At 39.3% G+C, this 17562-nt stretch overlaps 1 protein-coding gene across 3 annotated transcripts; it reads right to left on the reverse strand.

Moving 5' to 3' along the window:
* Positions 1–534: 534 nt before the first annotated feature.
* On the reverse strand, positions 535–7559 carry calca (calcitonin/calcitonin-related polypeptide, alpha). 3 transcript variants are annotated; one of them, XM_067993508.1, is made up of 5 exons: positions 7445–7559; positions 6013–6102; positions 4701–4835; positions 1892–2067; positions 535–814 (listed from the first exon to the last, which is right to left on the reverse strand). In XM_067993508.1, exons 2-4 carry the CDS (start codon positions 6096–6098, stop codon positions 1908–1910), a joined length of 381 nt encoding a protein of 126 aa, XP_067849609.1. In that variant the 5' UTR covers positions 6099–6102; positions 7445–7559; the 3' UTR covers positions 535–814; positions 1892–1907. The 3 variants fall into 3 exon arrangements, with proteins under 3 accessions (XP_067849609.1, XP_067849608.1, XP_067849607.1); XM_067993507.1 differs by lacking the exons at positions 535–814; positions 1892–2067 and adding an exon at positions 3267–3834 and having other exon boundaries at positions 7457–7500; XM_067993506.1 differs by lacking the exons at positions 535–814; positions 1892–2067 and adding an exon at positions 3268–3834 and having other exon boundaries at positions 7445–7539.
* Positions 7560–17562: the final 10003 nt, after the last annotated feature.

Consider the following 17562-nt stretch of genomic DNA (forward strand, 5'->3'; position numbering starts at 1 on the left):
TAAGTTATAATTCATTATTATTAGCATTATCATTTTATTTGTAAAAGTTTGAACTGAGAACTAAGTGTTGGCAAATGGCTAAACGAGAGAAACGAAAGTTACTGCTATTTCTTCTGGGATCGCTCATTCTGATTTTCTGCCTATGGGATCCAATGAGAAAAGGTTGCACATTACTGCAGTTAACTCGTAGAACACGACCTCCTTCACACCAAACTGCCCCGTCTGACCAAGATTCCGACCAATAAAAGTATCCCGACACCAATGTATCGAAAATATTTTAATCTTGCGGATTTCACAATTGTTACAATATTTAAGGTGTCATTAATATACTGTACAATCATGTAATTTATAGCGTTTTACATCAAGGCACAACACACAGTATATTACATACATGCCTTGAGAGGCAACATTTACTATATCCCCGAGATACTGAAGAGTGCTGTCGAGACCAAGTTCTAACAGCACAGAGCTGGAAGTCACATTGCACATTGTGCCCAAGCGTAATTAAATAATATAATATATATGCCATCACTTTTTTATTTCAAATATAATTAGATATAAAACGTGATGCAATGTAAAAGTCAAGTTTTGCTGTACGATACATTTAGGAAGTGCTTTGTATAATAGTAACGAGGATTAACAGGATGAGGGGTTGGGACAAAACTAAAGACGTTTGGACTGTAACATTAAGACGATGTGAAGTAAAAAATTTCCAATCGTTATTGTTCTCCGTGCTTCTGCTATGAAGGAAGCGAGCCAAGCGACACTTAATCGGGAGTGAAAGAACTTTGCCTCGTCAGTTACTGTTGTCTGCCTGTAAGACACAAGAAGTACAAGAAACTCAGTACTTGAACTATTTACTTCATTTGTTTGCAGGATACGGGCAGGTTTAGGATATATTCTGAATACAACACCCAGTTTCGAAGGCTTTTCAATTTCGTGGAGGTTTTTTTTATTTAACAGCGCCACAGAAGTGTAGCGATACACGGTTCACTTTACAATCTGTGGAGTACACTGGTTTTATTGGTGTATTATTTTCAGGTCAAACTTGTTACAATCTATGGTATATAGAAAATTGGAGTAGCAATCCAAGCATGTTACAGCATTATATAGTTAATATATATTAAAAGGACCACTTACAAGGGACTCCCAAATGGGCAATTACATCTCAATGTGGGATCAAGGCCTATATTCCTAGTGAAAGGAAGCATTATATATTTGTCATTTAGCTGATTTTTCAGATACACCAAAAGTATTCAGCAGAATATCTTGGCGAAGTAGAAATGTCATTCCATTTATTTGAATTGTCTCCCAGCTGACAATGACTATCTTCATAAATGGTCATGGATATTTGACCTGAGGTGGTGGATATAATTGTGAGCACTGTCATCTGATGGGAGGAAACATTCTGTTATACTCTAAATGCAGTAGAAAATAACTCGCGTGAAGTCGAGTGTTTTCTTCATAAGCACAGTTAGAAACTAGTTCTAACTGATCTGTTAGGTATTAGACTAAACATTAACAGTAATTAGGATTAACGCACACCTTAAAACAAACACTGCCGTGCAATGTACGACTATACAACATTATGATTGAAATCAAAAATTATACTGGGTAAACTTTTATGTTTATTCAATCAAGACTGTACAAAATAATTCTCTGTAACGTGCCTCAATTCGCCAAATCTATAATCGTATTGCTACATTTAGTTGAAACATCATGTAAGCTAGGTTACTAACAATAGCAGGTTTGGCATTAAGGTACGAACTGTTTCTAGTAGTTGTGGATTGTTGCCAATAACGTGCACTCGTCACAAGATGCATTTACACAGGGAACATGCAAAACTCGATGCTGATATAATATTCGCTAACAGCTAAGAACAGTTCATTACCAGTTCCCTGAATAATCTACATCTGAACGTTCCTTCTTCGCCTTCCGAAGGCATTGGCCCCTACGTCGGTTGGGACGAAGTCGCTGCTGCCCATTCCTCCTGTCCGGCTTAGGAAGTCAGCCAGGCGGTGAGTCGCACAGGTGGCTGTTTTGCAGGCTCGCTTCTCCACAGGAACACTGTTTCACAGATGGAAAAAAACACATTTATCAGGCTAAATGCATCCAAATACGGGCCAAAGCTTTAACCCTTCCCCTTCAATCCATTGTTGCTGAAAGACTTGGGGTCTGCACAACTGGTAAAAGATAAAGTTAACTCTTTAGTTGACCTAGATGGGCTATGTATGAATGTAAACGATCAGAAGTCACACACCTATCAACTTTGATTCCCAGCATTTTGTTAGTTCGGCGCTGTGATCTACTAACATGTGGTTAGGATGCTTAAACACAATGCAAACTAAACAGAAAAAGATGCGAATTACATTTTTACTATGATTGCCTTCTGCATTGTCCGGGTATCAGACGTCAGCTTTTGGCCTCGGGGCTTCAAAAGAGGCGGGAACTCACACTGAATAGCTGTGGAGAGCCGAAGGGACACAAAAACATTTAAACTAGAAACAAATAAGATAATAAAGGTGTCCACGAAAAGAAATCGGAATATCGACAGAGGGAAAAATAATGGAAGTACTGAGTTACAAAAAGTAACTTGTGCTAATTTAATTGGAAATATTACTGCTAGTCAAAATGCTTCAAATTATATGTTGTAATTTCCATTTCTGCGGTCACAGGTTGTCTGGAACCGAACCCATTTGCCAATTTATGGAGGAGGGGAAGGGGACAATGCTTTTGCCATTCTGAGAGCTGAGGTTTTCATATTCCCGACTCTGGCCCTACCAACTCAGCATGGGAGTCTGATCTGATGTCAGAGGAAGATCCTTCAACCGAAGGGTCAACGTGGGACTGCGTGACCTTATAGAAAAAATGAACTGCATGAAAAATCAAGAAAAAAATTGAATTCTTACCTGATGTGAAACATTTTAAAATGTGTTTCCATTAAGCGTTTATTACGTCAAAATTGAAGGTTACACAAGAAACTATGAACGCTGCCTTTATATTAGCAGTCTAATTCTACATTATTTCATCACTACAATGAATATTGAGCCATTTGCCTAGGAATTGTATTAATGTAAAATGAATAACTAGTGTTTTTAAAGTTGCCGTTACTTTATAAATATTATTTGGTTGCATTTAAACATATTATATTCCATTATAAATGCAGGTAAGAAACGCACTTTCGACTTTTAAAAACGAAGTTGCCAACCAAAGACATTGGTAAAATTGGGCATTTATAAAGTTGCTCATCTAATCAGAAGTGGTAAAGTGGAAAAGTGAAACATTTTACACTATTGATTAAGCCATTTTACCTATAATGCTTCAGTCTAATACATAATCTAGAAAAATGTTCCTGGTAGAAAAATAAGTTTATTGAACAAAGACTCATGTCATGCACGAAGAAGCATTCATTTAATGACACACTGCATAGCCACAGAAGGTGGTAAAACTATATAATGAGAAATCAGTTTTATAGTTAAAGTAATTGTTTATTCAGGATTATTAAGATTAATGTACTATTCTAAATCATGTCCATGTCTAGCATTCTTTGTCAAAAATGGAGTCGGAAAAAACATAGCACTTTATCAGGCTGTTTATCGTTCAAGCATTTGAGATCCATGCATCACAACAAACGATTAGTTGCTTTCAAATGGCTCCCCGTAGTTTGCATAGCGTTCGTTTTCCAGTTCAGTGAGAATGTTCCTTTTCTTGCCAGGAGTTGCCGCTCCTACGTCAGTGCGCTGGATGGTTTGTAATTTGTGCAATTCCTGGGACAACTTGCCCACCACACAAGTGCTCAGGCTCGTGCATCGTTTGACAATGGGTCTATCCAAGCTGCAGAAAAACATGCAAAAAATCTCATAATAACGCATGCGGGGTCATGCAGTTCGAGCTATATATATATATATATATATATAATATGTATGTGTAATATATATATATAGCGCTAGCACAGTTTCATGTAACAAACAAGCAACTGTTACATGCAAAATTATCTGCATTGAGAAACTGCGATTCACAATATAATGCTGCGTACTCGTTATTATATCAGGGCGCCTTGCAAAAAGGATGGCCATGCGTTTTTCGTTTTTGTGTCAGTTCGAAACTCAGAATAACGGATTTTTGTAAAAATGTTTCATGCATTTCCACCAAGTGCTGAAACAAAACCCACTTTCATATGTTTAATGAACATGCATAAAACTTGCACCCCATCAAGCATTCGTTTCATACTCGTTACTGTAATTTGCAAGCATAACTTAACTTCAACATTATTTCTCCCATGCAAGGATAACACACAGAATTGAACTTTTCTTTAACATAGCATTTCGCTAATTAAAAAAACATACCTTTTGATCACAATCCTCTTTTTAAAAAACAATCTATTCATTTTCCTCAAAATTTCAAAAATGTACCCCATTGTGATTTATGAGAGATAATTCTGGCTGAATTTCGTGGGGAAACAAATTAATGGCACATTAAATACCAAGATTTAGCTGCGACTGTTTAATGAGAACACAATATAACTGCACTTTTCTTTTACTATCTTGCTAATCAACATCTGCTAATATAAGTGACCCTGCTCTTAGAACAGGTCTGAAAATACACTCTTTGTATCATTTAATAAGTAATAAGTCTCAAACAGTATCACTCAACCATGCCTAGAACTTTTTGCTGCAACATAAATGAATGCGTTACCTTACCTATTGGCATCGGGCACTTGTTGCTCCAGTTCCTCTGCCACCATCTGCATGAATTCCTTTACCAGCGCATTCAGTAGTCGTCGGACCTCGTAATCATTGAGCGCCATTCTGTCCGTCGATGACTCCAGCATAGATCTAAGTCAGAACCTCACAATGAGCAATGATACGTTTGTTTTTTTTCTATACAAATCAATAAATGATCACTAGCAATTCCACTGTCGCCAAAGTATAAACGCCTGGGCATATAGTGCAGTCCTAACTGATACTGTAGGACGTTGGGAAGCAAAAATCATTGCAAACCTGACCATTAAATGTTCACAGCAAGAATACAGTTTCGGTTCTGTAACATTAGTTAGGCAACTAGCAGTGTTTGATTTATTACCGTTGAGCTCAGACTTGGCTCAGTGGTGGCATTCTGGCCTCTGAGTCAGCGTTCAAGCTTCACTCCAGAGATTTGAGCGCATAATCTAGGCTGACACTCCAGTGCTGTACTGAGGAAGGACTGCACTGTAGGAGGTGCTGTCTTTCCAGGAGATGTTAAACTCTATCCTCTCAGGTGGAGTTTTAAATCACTTATCACTCAACCACTATCACTTAAAAAGATTATCTATCTCATTACTGTTTGTGAAACCTTGCTGTGCCCAAATTGACTGCTGATTTCCCTACATGAGGACAGTGGTTACTCTTCAAAAGTACTTCACTGGCTGTGAGGCGTTTTGGGATATCCCGAGTTGGTGAAAGGCGCTATATAAATGCAAGTTCTTGCTCTCACTCAACTTAAATCCTTGAGTACAAGAAAGGTTGGGTGTGCATATTTGAAAATAATCCCAATTACAGCCAAAACACTTAAAGAAACCTGAATATTTAGAGTTCCTTTTTAAACAAAATGCCATAACTTCCTTTGCCAATTTTACTGATTTTATTAACTCTACCTGACTCAATGCTTTCAAAATTCTATCTCCATTGTTGTTTTCTTCCTTGTAGCTTTACAAGCGAATAAACTCATTAATAAAGCAGTGTACATTTTATATATGCATTGCTATATTAATTTGAGGACTATCTCTATATAAACATTCCTCAAAATAAATCCAAAATATTCAACCTTTACCTCCGTCAAGCTTACTTTTCATTTTACATTTGCTTCGGATCGTGCTAAATTTTACTGATGTGCCTGCATTTTAGTCAATACTTCCTGGCCAACTAAGTTATTAAGATGAAATATTAGTGTATAATAGCCTGATGTAGTCCATCTCCAACAAAGATCCGACTGAAACTACATGAGAGGAAAATATGGAATAATCCCAATGCCTACCTGACAGGGATAGCGTGGGAGCTGTTTATCTGACATACAAAAACAGCATAAACCACAAGGAAAGCGGAGACCTTCAGCAGAACCATGTTTCTGAGGGAAAGACAAAGGCATTATTACCCAACCCATAGTCCATTGCACAGCACCTCTCGAAAAATGTTACACCAGAGCGCCACTCCAAGGCACTTAGTATTACTTCGGCCAAATGATGTTTGGTGTTTCCTACTACTTTCGCGGCTGAAACACGAAATTGTTGGCGTGGTACCCAACACAATTAACAAAAGAATAAATATCAGTGAATACAAGGCAAAATGAAGAGAAAGTGCATATTACAGAAAAATCAACGGCAATAATCTTAAAAACACGTTGTTACCCAGACTTGTAGAGTCAAAAAGTGTGGCGGGGTGGGGGGAGGGCGCTAAACGTTTCTACATACTGACCAATTGTCTTTTAGTGATTGTTATATTTTCCTGGGCCGCACTGTTGTATATTATAACTTAATCGATGAAACTTGACAACACTGGAACTACCCAGTTAAGTAATGGATTGTGTAATGAATTATCAATGCCGCTGACGGTATTAGAGCTCAGCATCAAGCACCTAAAAGTTCAACTAAATAATGACCAGACTGTAATCCTAGAATATCGGGCTAATGATTTACTCGTAAACGACAAAGTAGCCTTTCCATTTCCCACTTGCATTTTAGCCATAGCTCGTCGACAATGGATACCCTGCAACTACCCTTAAAAAAGACAGAAGCAACACTCCAAACAACATGTTTAAAATACCTGCTAGAAGCCAAACATCGGAAGGAAAACAGGTATGCATACCTTAGCGGGAAAATAAATACAAAATGCTCCTGCAAAAATTGTTTTGCAAACTTTTATTTTTTTAAAAAACTTGTAAAACATTTATAATTTGTGTAATTGGCGTTTGCTAAAACTTATGCAGGCAATAATGATTTATAGTTTGGCTTTATGTCATAAATTATTTCCAAATACGACGAATGACTATTGAAACACGAAATTAAAGCAAATCTGAAACCAGGGATAACGAAAATACTTTAGACTATGTAGTGAGATACAGTCGCATTTGTTGGCCACGTTATAACGTTTCCAAAGGAATAAATGCATTGGTAAATAAAAATCAATGTGATTTTCCTCCTGATTTCCAGAATGCATTTCTCCGGTTATAAACACACAAAAAGAGGTCAAGTAGATTTAATGAAATTGATTTCCAATCTACCCTGAGTGCCTTAAGAAACAGCCAGAGGATAACTCGGTGTTACTCAAACGGACCAAAGTTTCGACAGAATTGCAGAAGTACAATGAAAGTGTAGCAAACCAAAGTAGTGCAGGCAAAACCAAATAGAAAACGTCCTTTCCCATATTTCTCAAAACGTACAGAAACTACTATCAAAATAGCATTCTCTTACCTTGAGACTCACTTTTTGCGAAGAAATAATAAAGCAAGTTTCTTCTTTAACTTGGCTTTTTTTTACTCTGGTACTGTTGGTTGCTGAACGCCCATCCTTTTATATCCAACGCTGCCGGCTCTTTGTGTGTTCAGTGAGTGGGTGTACGAGCGTCAACAATCTGCCAATCATAAGTCTAACCTACAGGAATGTGCCAATCAGCTCGGGGCTGATGGTGAGCCCCGCTAATGACGTCGTTGTTCGACGGCGCTTCATTCACAAAGTTATATATCACGTGAAACAGTCAATACAGGTTTCCTTGCTTTGAGGTCATTTAACGTAAAGCAAATCAGACGATTAATGAACAGTCTAGAAAATCATCTCGATCAATTAGTGTTTTATGGTTTCTAAAAATGTAACATTACGTGACTTCTAAATGCCAGGAGTCTGCTTGATCGGCAAAGAAAGCAAAGATTGGTCACTTTGAGCAGAGCGACACCTGCTGCTCCACTGGTTTATTGCAACGGTGTAAATATGCCGCATCATATTCACAGGGCACTAATATTTGCAATTGCGTGCTTGTATTTTCAAATACGAAATCGAATATGGTTTGGTCAAGAGATTTTTTTTAAAAAGTAATAATCCGGTCCCTTGCCTGTGATGTATTTCTTTTATGTAAATTGCATACTGAAAATTACAGCAAACGGCGCCGATGCTGTCAGACTAACGGTAATATGTTTTATACTTGCATTTTGTAAAACTAGTTGTCCCGTTTAACAAATGAAAAACAAATGCAGCTATCAAGGTGCTGTATATCAATTCATAAAAATCCCCTTTGCAGCTGTTCAAAAACATAACTTTTGAAAAGCCTGTGCACGTTGCTAAAAAAAACTAACAGCTGTCAGTTTCTGATTTTTGATCAGTACAACTATCCCCATTGCAGTGAATGTGTCATATCCCGGTAATTTTTTATGTGCATTCAACGAAACAGGTCTACAAAGGGCAAACCAAGCTTTATTTATATATATATATAAACATAACTACATTGTACAATTAAGTATATCTTATTTTGTTTAGAAGAATTTGAACATGGACTCGCATTTAGGAGTAATATATTATTTTTATTTTCATTGAACCGGGGAAGTTTATGTGTGCAAAACAATTAACTCACGTTAGTGAAAGTCTCGAGAAATACCGGCTCTCCGTTTTCATATATCCCTTCTTTGTGCCTTTATCAGTTTATATTGCACTGACATCCACTCAATATATGAAAGCTATGCTACTCGATAGCTGTCTATTTTATCATATCTGTAGAAAGTGGAGTTGCCTAAAACTGTATTTACCATAGTTTCAGAATCACAAATAAAAGGATAATATAAAGAGAAGAAACATTTAATTATTATACTTAATGTATGCAATTATTATATTCGAACTGTAGAAAGGTTGATTGATCCGGAAACACTCACAATTAAATCAAGAAAACTATTTATTTTGCCATCGCTTTCAGTTTCCTTTCATGAATAACAATCGTGTCATAATGCGTTTGACTAGCGAGTGCGCCTTACGTCATTTTAGTGATCCATTAGAGTGTCTGAGCTTCCGAGCAGCTGAGCTAAGTCACACAGAAATAACTGCGCTCGTAAATTGGAGAGTCAGAGGAAGGCTGGACTCCGGGCTCTGATATTTGCAGGCTATAAATGAAAGGCGAGGCTGATGTCGAGTGGACTCGCTCGGTGAGCTCTCCGTAGCGCTGAAAGGTCCAGTGCTATCCACTTCAAGTCTTTCTTGAACCAATAATATAGCACGTATCAAATCGCTCCCCAGAGCCGTGGGGTTAGGTTGAACAAAGGGAATGTTTATTCAATTAGCCATTAATTTAATACCAAGGGATTATTTCTGTTTGCTTTTTGTTGACTGTCTGGCGTTATCGATACTTAAGGTCTGTGCAGCTGCAGGATGCGGATAATGTTGATCACTTTATTTGGACTAAATGTGAGATGAACCTTCAAAAGGAAATAGGACGATTAAATAAAGCTGCGGCAAACTATTTTTAATAGGGATTAATCCATCCAGCATCAAGGAGCCCATTAACTCGGCACTGTTAGTCTAAGTGAAGTTAAACACAAAATGTAAATATAATTAAGAGAACAAATGGCTGCAGTCAGCAAGGTCATTGCTTTCGGAAGGAAACTGAAAAGAAAATTCGGCTCCCTCGCGTGATCATAAATATATGGCGCTTTCTTCAGATCTCGGGCCTTCTTCCTGAGGAGGGATCCATTTGGCAAAGAGGTTCCATGCAGTTTTTTCCAACTGGGAAAGAGGTCCAGCACTCCAACTTTTGAAAATAGGTGTATTGCGTTGGTAGAACGCGGCATTGGGCTAGCCGGCTAAATGAGACCCCTCTCTGTCCTCTCGCTCTTCCTAAACCCTAAACACAAATCAATGAAATATGGTTGGACATTAATTTCAATGAATGGAAGCCGAATTTCCTTCATTATTTTTAGGAATTGTATTGAAATTTTGCCAACAGTCGAAAAGACCAGAAACTGAGTTTCGGTAATTTATTAGAAACTACGAATATAAGTATTTGACAGCGAGGAGATATAACCATCGGACAGAGGGAATATTGTTATATTTAAAATATTCACAGTGGGTAAAGTACAATTGTCATAAAGTGTGTTTAATGTATAGACAATACGTCTATCTGACAGTATTCATTGATATTTTAAAAAGAAATACGCCAATACTGTGTTTTTTCTGAAATAGAATATATCACGGAAGGGATTTCTTCGCATGTTTCTGAGCACACTTTCACATTAATACTTGAACTTGGTGCAACACTACTGATGCGCTGGAGTTTGCTGATTGTAAGGGCACTTGTGTAAACTCACTTCCCGGCTGCCAGAACATTTCTACGGGATTCAGTACTTCTCAGTTTCTATCAGAGGCTAAAAGTGCTGTGTGATATTTGGTCCACAATAAAATATATTTGTTATAAAGTATCTTTGTGTGCACAATTTCTCAATAAGTTTGTGTATTATCTATTTGATGGCTACTTTTAGTTAAGTTACTGCCAATTTTAAATAGTGTTTACTATTTACTGAATAGACCGGAGTCAACAGCAAATTTAAACCAATGACAAAACATGTCCGTAAATTTCTCCGATTAAAGTGTGTGAGCTCCCTGGAATAAAACGAATCTCTGATCCACGATGACTATGAACAGTCTCTGACTGGGAACACTGGAAACGTGTCAATCTGTTCATTTGATTGGGGTTAGATTTGAGTACCTTTTCGAAGATAATTCAGTGTTAATGTATCTCGCAAGCAACACGGGTCATTTAATTCTTTTTCATTCTGTATTCACCGCACAGGTTAGGAGTCTGACCCTTAATCCCATTGGCCCTGGGGAGACACATACTGGGCATTCAGCACTTGAACCTTACTGTCCACAGGTAATTAGTGGTTCCCGCTGACCATGAAAGGCAGTCCGCGTACCCGAGAGTCAGTTCATTTTCCTCAACTTCAGTACTGCTTCCTTCACTACCTTACGTTATTCAAGTCTTCTCAAATTCTGGGCCCGGTCAAAGTTACTAATTTCCCCTACGTAAGTATTCCATTAGACCATTCCCTTTTTAGAACAGAATGAGGAAAAAATGAAATAATCACCAAGTATACGAGAGGAAGAATGAAACTACGAGTAAAACAATCTCAATCACTTCGTCAGCTCCAATTAAAGGGTTCAAGCACATTGAAGAGTGCCAGAGACTTTTCCCGGTGCCGGACGGGCACGATTTGTAGATAAAATTCCTGCCCCTGGATCACAATGCTAACGATTGTTGCCGTTGTGTGGATTTTTTCACGCAGCAGGATGTGGCTCTTCGGCTTTCTGATCTTCAAAGCCACAATAAACATCAGACGTACAAAAAAAAAACGCTGTCAGATAAGTAAGTTTCCTTCTACAATGTCTGGGTCATCTTTAACATCTGTCTCCTTAGTTAAATTTCCAACCCCACCCTGCAACATCCTGCCTCTGAAACATTCCAGAGCCCTATCCAGCTTTTATCCCTTCTTCAGGGCAAATCCATACATAATGATATTGGCGCTTTCGGCACGTTCACTAATGCATTGGTTCAATCTATTAAGCAAATATTTCCCCTATGACTGATCGTCTGATTCCGCCCCTTAAATATCACAAGGATCCATTCATTGCAGACCTGCCAAACCTCGTCGGATGCATGCATTCAAAGAGGGAAGAAAGGTTTCCATGACACTCACATTCCTTCAACCATCTGGAATTCACATTCCATCTGCCCACTCAGGTGGACGTAAAAGATCCCATGGCACAATTTCGAAGAACAGGGGAGTTCTCCAATATTTATCCCTCAACCAACATCACTAAAACAGATTATCTGGTCATTATCACGTTGCTGTTGGTGGGAGCTTGCTGTGCGCAAATTGGCTGTCGCTTTTCCTATATTACAACAGTGACTACACTTCAAAAGTACTTCATTGGCTGTAAAGTGCTTTGGGACGTCCTGAGGTCATGAAAGGCCTATAAATGCAAGTCTTTCTTTCTTCTTTCAACATCTTCTCTCCACAAAGGAAAAGGTAGCACACAACCACTGACAGAGAACTACAACTGAGGGAGCCTTCATGAACAGGAAGCTCTGCAAATAATCGGTTGGCAAACAAGAGGTGCTGTGGAAGACGGTGAGGTTGAAGATAAGGTGGTAGCAGAAGAGTCTTTATAAGTAATGTAAGCTGCATGTGATATCTCAAAATTTTACAATGTTCCCTTACACTCATCCGCTATTTCCTTCAGGGCAAATGTTACTATGTGCACTGCTGAACAACCTCTTCTGTGTTTCATATCATAGGTGATGCCAGAGAGGAAGAGATCCAGTAACCACTCAGGCAATTCCTGAGACACAGCCGCTTCCATGTCTGCAGTTCCTGACACTTCTGCACCAACTCCACCATGGCATCTTAACTGCTCAAGCACTTGGGAGCAAGTAGCTAGTGAGTCAGAACAGTTTTTTTTACCAGATAAAGCGCTGAGCATGACTGAGAATGAGGACCTGGGAGTGGAAGAAAGGGAGAGTTCCGCTCCTCCACAGAGGGTTAAGTCTTCAAAAGAGCTATGATTAGAGAGCATCAATATCATGTGGAGGTACTGGCGGTGATTTCCATGCATATGGTGGAGATGGTAGAGAAGAGGGCCGAGTCCACTTCCCACATCTGCAACAAATTGCAGAAGGTTTCCCACAACATGCAGAACACCTGGGAGAGAAGGCAGTCCAGGAGATTTCTGGAACAACAAGGCGCCAGGAGGAAGTACTAAGGACAGTTTCCAGTGTGGTAATGAAAATCAATGGAAATAAAAATCAGGAGCAATGTAAAACAGGCTGCCAACTTGTTATCACTCGTTTACACCATCACACAAAGTCAAGATCTACCCCAAGCTGTCTACATCGGTGATCGCCACAGAAGTTCACACAGCCTCCTGGTTTGGGTTGCTGAATTTCTAAGAGACCGACAATGCTTCAACTTGTGACCTACATCAGCACATTTATAACACTTGTTGTCATTGCCTTCAGAGCTCCGCCTTCTGCTTGGCTGCCCCCCTCCAGCCTCACCAGGGACAGGGTGAGGGCAGGCTGGCTGAGTAGCTTATCCATGGGAAGGTGTGAGGCATCTGGTCTCCCACCCATCCGATGGCATATTTTTGCTCAAAAGGCCATAAAATGATCAGCATGTGTGCCTAGCTGTTCAAGAGTTTTACACCACTGATTGTGTACCTGGATTCTTAAATTGTCTGGAACTATTTCTGGAAATTTGTCGCTTAGCGTTTATTGGCAAAGACCTTCATAATCTGTTACACCTTCGCTTTTTAGCCACTTCTGACAAGTGTCTTCAAGCTGGATAACCAATTCTTCATGCATACCAGCTGGAACCTTCTTGTGTTTCTTAAATTTTTATCTCTACTCATCAGGTGTTAAATTCTAAGCCCTGAGAGTATCAAGCTTTAATAACTGAGTCCATACTGTTGGCAGGGCTGACATGAGAAAACAACATGAACGGTTTTCCACATGGTGATGTTGTGAGTTGACTGGCCCATTCATTTTTGTTTCAGTTGCGCTAACAGGCCAACAATTCAAATGCCCGATAAAGTTATCGATATCTTTAACATTTAGAATAAGTTTAATTTAATAAAATGGTGGGCCTGAGTTCAGTGACCCCACTTACCAGACTCACTGCTAGTGTGCATTTCTTTGCCAGCTCAAGAGCACAGTGATACACCAACTTCGCCATGGCATCTGAAAAACAAAGGATGGTACTAGTTCTGAGTTGGGGAAGGTCTCCGACCTCCCACTCTACTGTCCTTCTATTGCCTCCATGCCCCCAATCTCCAGGGCCCTCGCTTCGTTAGAAACGAATGGCTACAGCTTAGCTCATGTGACCCCAGCCCCATCTGCATGCACTGATGGCAGATATATGTGGTCTTCTCCTGCAAGCAGATGGAAAAGGGGCATATGATGGCATGATATGAGAGAAGATGTGTGTCAAACAAGTGGCCAGTCCACACCCACCTTATGAGATTAGGTGAACATACAGCATGCAGGTACCTTGCATTTGCTGCTTGCAATATTTAATGGAGCACAGGGCAAACACATTGTAATGACAGCAACGCAGAATGTGCTAGTAAAACATGGGCATACCTGTACATTTGGAAATTAGATGAATCCTTGCAGAATTATGTTCATTCTCCCTCTGTGATGCTGAACTGAGCTTACAATGAAGTAATATTATGATGCCTTGTAAGACAACATTGTCAAATAATGCAAAGTGTGAACACACTTATCTTGGCAATCGTACAGAGCCCAACAAATTTCTTCCTCACCTGCTCCCAACATCAGGCCACAGGTGACATAGCATCCACCTCCATCCAGGCTTTTCTGGCAGTGTTCTGGACTGGAGGATGCCCTGCCACCACAAAAGGACCTCCTCCCTGCTCTGTAGCACCTCATGCAGAAGCACCTCTAAAGCAGAATCTTAAAATTGTGCCATTCTGCCTCTGCATCACACTTCTGCTATTTTTAAAATGTGCAGCCAGTTCTTCTTTAAGGGTGACCAGCTATCCTTGAAAAGCAACTGGTGCTGGATGTTCCAACCCTTGACCACTGCACATCATGTACTGTGCACCTAAAATTTATTTAAATGAGCTAATCTCACTTCACAGCACGAGATCAACTCTGTGCACGACAGTCCGGTACGGTATCCGAGAAGAATGGCCCCAGTGCTTTTGCACGGGTCGATAATATTGCCTACTGTGTATTACATGGCATAGCATTCCTGTCATTATAAAACAATGGGCCAGATGTTGCCATGAGTGGCGAACAAACATCACTAGCCATTCGTTAGACTTGCACTTGCCCAAAGACTTTGCACAGCAAGTTACTGTCAGCGAAAAATCCAAATGGTGCAGCACCCTCTACACGGCATCTGGGACCTGTGTGAACAGGGCAAGTAACTATGTGTCTCCTTAACCAATCAGATTGAAGAATCATTAATGAGCAGCGCAGTGTTTTTTAGATCTCCAACAACAATTAAAAGCTGAAGAAATGAGATTCCACTCTTGTAAAAGTTAATTTTCAGTGCCAGAGAGGTTGTTTGGCAGTAATTAACACTTATCACGCCCTTAAAAGGGTGCCTTATCATGTCGTTTTCATGCAGCTTAAGGAGGAGCAGCGTATCTCGGACAGCAACTTCCAGATTTTTGCACTGTTAGCCTCACTGTTACTTTCACAGCAAAATCTGGGCCAACATATCCCCCAACTCACCACGAGCAATTCCATTGGTGATCTGATAGTTTAAAACACATCAGCTAATGCCTTCCATTAAAAGAGCGAGCAAAGGAATTTCATAGGAACACAATGACACATTTGAATGCTAATATCTCAGTGTAATTTTATCCCATTAGTGTCTAAAGATAGATGACCACATTTTCAGCAAATATTGGCAATGTTAAGGATTTTCAAATCTTGATAAAAGATCATAAAATTAATTTATTAGTATATTCATTACATAGCTGGCTTGCCTAGAGATGATTAAGCATAAAGCTATATTTAGGTAATACATTTTTCAAGGAAAATACTTAACCTAAAACCCTAAATGAATAGATTGTTCTGCAGTCAGTTTTTTAAGTATCTTTCACATCTGGTAATATAACGATTCTCTCCATTTGCCACTGTTTATTTTTCTTTACATCTCCTTAGGTTATTCCATCTGTAGCCTTCAGCTCTCTCAAAATTCTCTTGCCTTGAGCTCCAGCAAGTCCATAGAAGTCCTGTAAGAGTTCTGCAAGAAATGGCTGATATCAGTCTCTTAAGTGGGCAAACAATGTAATGGATACTTGAGGTGGTTACTCAATATGTTTTTAAATTACAGAGATATAGCTAATGATAGGTACATGGGTCTCCTTCCACTGCACTCCATACTTTAGTTACAGCAATGCTCAAGGAACCAGCTGCATGAAAATGTAGGTCGACAAATGTGCAGTTAGCTTAAGGAAGCAAGTTACACAAAAGCAAACGAGGTAAGTATGTCCTCCCTGTTTCATTCTTACAATAATTGGGACTTTAAATTATATGGTGGAGCTCAGAATCACTGGCAGCCAATTGTAACTAAAAGGGAAAGTTCACAGGTGTCTCTGTTCCTAGACAGGAAAAGCACTTCAGCTGGCCAGGATCACAGCAACAGCTACAACGGCTGCTCATTTTATTATAGCACCAGCTGGGTACCAACATCCAGCTTACAAAAAGAAATGGCCCACTCTCCAGATGCTGAACAAGTGGTCCAGAAACTTGGCGCACCAAAAAGTTCTCTCTCAGCTGCTACAAATATCTGCCAGATAAAGAGGTCGTCTAAAGATTTTTTTAATGCTTGTTAGAATTGAAACCAATTGTGCAAAGAGAAAATGATAGGAGTGAATGGGAAATGGTTTCGTCTAATATCAGTAAGCCACTGTATTAGCTTTAAAGCACATCCTGCCACATACATTCACCACAACACTTTGTTAATTGGCTCAAAGTAAAACAGCAGAAAATTAGAACTGAAAAGGTAGGAAATATATGAATCAAAAGCGAGAAAAGCAACTAGAAAACTGCCAATGAGAAACTATTATGGACTTATGATAACAACCAAACTTCAATGCCCAGGAGGGCCAGCCAATAATTTTTTTAAAGATTAAAAAAGTTGAACCAACTGAATCACAAATCTTTGAAGGTGGCAGCACAAGTTGATATGGCTGTTAAAAAAACACAGGATCCTGGGCTTTAGAGGCCCAGAGTACAAAAGCAAGGAAATTATGTTAAACCTTTAGAAATCACTGGTCACGCCTCAGCTGGATAATTGTATCCAATTCTGGGTACCACACTTTAGGAAGGATTTCAAGAACTTGGAGAAGGTGTAGAGGAGATTTACTGTAATGGTACCAGGGGTGAGGGAATTCAGTTATGTGGGGAGACTTGAGAAGCTGGAATTGTTCTCTTTAGAGCAGAGACGGTTCAGGGAGATTTAACAGAGGTGTTGAAAATGATATAGGTTTTTGAGAAACGGTAAGGAGAAACTGTTTCCACTGGCAGGAAGCTCAGTAACCAGAGGACACAGATTTAAGATAATTGGCAAAAGAACCAGAGGGGAGACAAGGTAAAAATTTTACGCAGCGATTTGTTATAATCTGGAATGCACTGCCTGAAAGGATGGCGGAGGCGGACTCAATAGTAACTTTCAAAAGGGAATTGGATAAATACTTGAAAAGGAAAAATTTGCAGGGCTGCAGGTAAAGAGCAGGGGGGTGGGACGAATTGGATAACTATTTCACAAGCACGATGGGCCGAATGGTCTCTTTCTGTGCTGTATGATTCTATGATTCCATCTTCTTCTACTATTTGTTTCTCTGCAACTAAAATTTCGAATGTCCAAAATAAAGTTTTTTTAAAAATTACATATTTCACAGTAACGATTAAATTTATCCGATGAATTGTCTTTTGTGTTTTCAGTACCTTCATTAAAGTTTTCATTTGAAGGTCTCAGCCTCTCCCAAAAATCTGAGCATTGTCAGTGCGCACAATTGCC

This window comes from Heptranchias perlo, chromosome 12 (genome assembly GCF_035084215.1).
Source record: "Heptranchias perlo isolate sHepPer1 chromosome 12, sHepPer1.hap1, whole genome shotgun sequence".
Taxonomy (NCBI): domain Eukaryota; kingdom Metazoa; phylum Chordata; class Chondrichthyes; order Hexanchiformes; family Hexanchidae; genus Heptranchias; species Heptranchias perlo.